We start from the raw sequence: 2,138 nt of genomic DNA, 5'->3' as shown, positions 1-2,138 counted from the left end.
GGGGGGCGCCCAGCGGGCATAAAGGGCCTTACCCTCCCTTGGAGAAACTTTACCGACTGAGTACATGAGCTTTGGGGTGAAGTAGGTGAATGCGTAGATGAGCTTTGGGATGAAGCGGGGAGAATAGGTAAGTTTAGGGGTGAAGTTTAGTGGGGGTTAAGTTTAAGGGAGGAGTTGTTTAGAGTTTAAGGCCCTTACCTTGAGTTAGGTTTTGCATGAATTGGGGAATTGGTTAAAGACAGGTTACAAAAAAGTTAGGATTTGGGATTTGGTGATGGGAAAGGCAAGGTTGGGCGACTGGGAGTCAGAGCAGGCTGTATACCCTATGGTTGGTAAAAGGACAGAGACATTAGGACAGTGGGAGCATTGTGGTGGGGTGGGGATGGGTGCCTGTAGAAATTTGGAGGGCTCCTGGCTAAGGGGCCGGCCCCTCATGGGTCCTTTGTGCCTTTCCAGCTCGGTAGTGCCAAGGGCAAGGCAGGCGCCATGACCCTAATTGAAGGGGTGGGTGATGAGGTGACCATCCTTTTCTCGGTGCTTGCCTGCCTTCTGGTGCTGGCCCTCGCCTGGGTCTCAACACACACTGCTGAGGGCACGGACCCACTGCCCCATCCGTCAGGGACCCCAGCGGCAGCACAGCCCAGCGAAGCCATGGCAGCCACTGACAGCATCAGAGGGGAGGCCCCAGGGGCCGAGAGCCACAGCCTGAGACACAGAGGTCAAGCTGCACAGCCAGAGCCCAGCACGGGGCTCACAGCAACACCATCAGCTCCAGACTCCCCACAGGAACCCCTAGTGCTACGGCTAAAATTCCTCAATGATTCAGAGCAAGTGGCCAGGGCCTGGCCCCATGACACCATCGGCTCCTTGAAAAGGTAAGCAGGGAACATGACACTAAAGGATGGGGTGGGAGTGATCACAGAAGGGCCAACAGAGAGATCTGAGACCTCCCCCTCCTTTTACCTTTGAGAGCACTGGGCTCCTCAAATCTCACACTGTACTTGTTTCCCTGTGGCAGACTGCCCCCTTGGAAACCACGGCCTGGGTAGTGTGTGGAGGGCATAGGGTGGGAGTGTTTTTCTAGGGCAAGAGACTAGGATTGCCTGAGGCCTGCTCTCTTACCCAGGTCCCTCTCTCCTCAGGACCCAGTTTCCAGGCCGGGAACAGCAGGTGCGGCTCATCTACCAAGGGCAGCTGCTAGGAGACGACACCCAGACCCTAGGCAGCCTTCACCTTCCTCCCAACTGCGTTCTCCACTGCCACGTGTCCACGAGAGTCGGTCCCCCACATCCCCCCTGCCCCCCGGGGTCGGAGCCCGGCCCCTCCGGGCTAGAAATAGGCAGCCTGCTGCTGCCCCTGCTGCTCCTGCTCCTGCTGCTGCTCTGGTACTGCCAGATCCAGTACCGGCCCTTCTTTCCCCTGACCGCCACTCTGGGCCTGGCCGGCTTCACCCTGCTCCTCAGTCTCCTGGCCTTCGCCATGTACCGCCCATAGTGCCTCCGCGGGCACTTGGCAGTGTTGCTGGCCCCTCTGGACCTTGCTTCCCGCGTGACGGTGGGAGCTGCTGTCTGCCCAGGCCTGCCTCTCGGGCTTGCCTCTTTCCATTACCCTGGAGCCCAGTCCTGCGTCGCAGAGGACTCCGGGGCCTGACGGAGGCCCCTCCCTGCGACCTCCATAGCTCTGGGCCACCTCCTGGGGCTAGTGGTCCTCAGCCTTCGGGATCAGGCACTTGTTGTCGCTGCCTTGGCCCTGGACAGAGCCGGGCCACGCCCCTAGGCCCGTCTTAGTGTCCTGCCTGAGGACCCATCCACCTCACCTCTGGTCCCTGACGGCTCCTTGGGCTGGTTGGGGGCCTAAGGACTACGGGAGGCTGGGGAAGGGGAGCTGGGAAGGGGAGCTGGGAGGGGCAGGGGAGTTCTCTGGAACCTGTGCCGATTAAAATAACTGTGAAGTTTTCACTTTTGGTGTGTGTATGAGCGTATGGGACTGGGGGACAGGGAGTCCTTGCCTACTGAGGGGGAAGGGAATGAAGGGCACGGACTGGGCCCTCACCCACCTGCCTACCTTCTCTCCTCTGTTCCTCCAGAGACTTGGCGCTGGGCTCTGAAGCCCCGCCCACTGGCCCCCGCCCCCGCCCC

At 60.2% G+C, this 2,138-nt stretch overlaps 1 protein-coding gene across 1 annotated transcript in view; it reads left to right on the top strand.

The window, feature by feature from the left end:
- Nucleotides 1-1,958, top strand: part of TMUB1 (transmembrane and ubiquitin like domain containing 1) — a 2,635-nt gene extending 677 nt beyond the window's left edge. The window contains exons 2-3 of the mRNA XM_008072692.1: nucleotides 457-875; nucleotides 1,143-1,958. Coding sequence (XP_008070883.1) covers nucleotides 487-875; nucleotides 1,143-1,494 — 741 coding nt within the window. The 5' untranslated portion in view covers nucleotides 457-486 and the 3' untranslated portion in view covers nucleotides 1,495-1,958. The remainder of the gene's footprint in view (nucleotides 1-456; nucleotides 876-1,142) is intronic.
- Nucleotides 1,959-2,138: the final 180 nt, after the last annotated feature.

This window comes from Carlito syrichta, unplaced genomic scaffold (assembly GCF_000164805.1).
Source record: "Carlito syrichta isolate Samal-C Ts95f unplaced genomic scaffold, Tarsius_syrichta-2.0.1 Scaffold315400, whole genome shotgun sequence".
In the NCBI taxonomy this organism is placed as follows: domain Eukaryota; kingdom Metazoa; phylum Chordata; class Mammalia; order Primates; family Tarsiidae; genus Carlito; species Carlito syrichta.
This window is presented reverse-complemented; position numbering and strand designations above follow the sequence as displayed.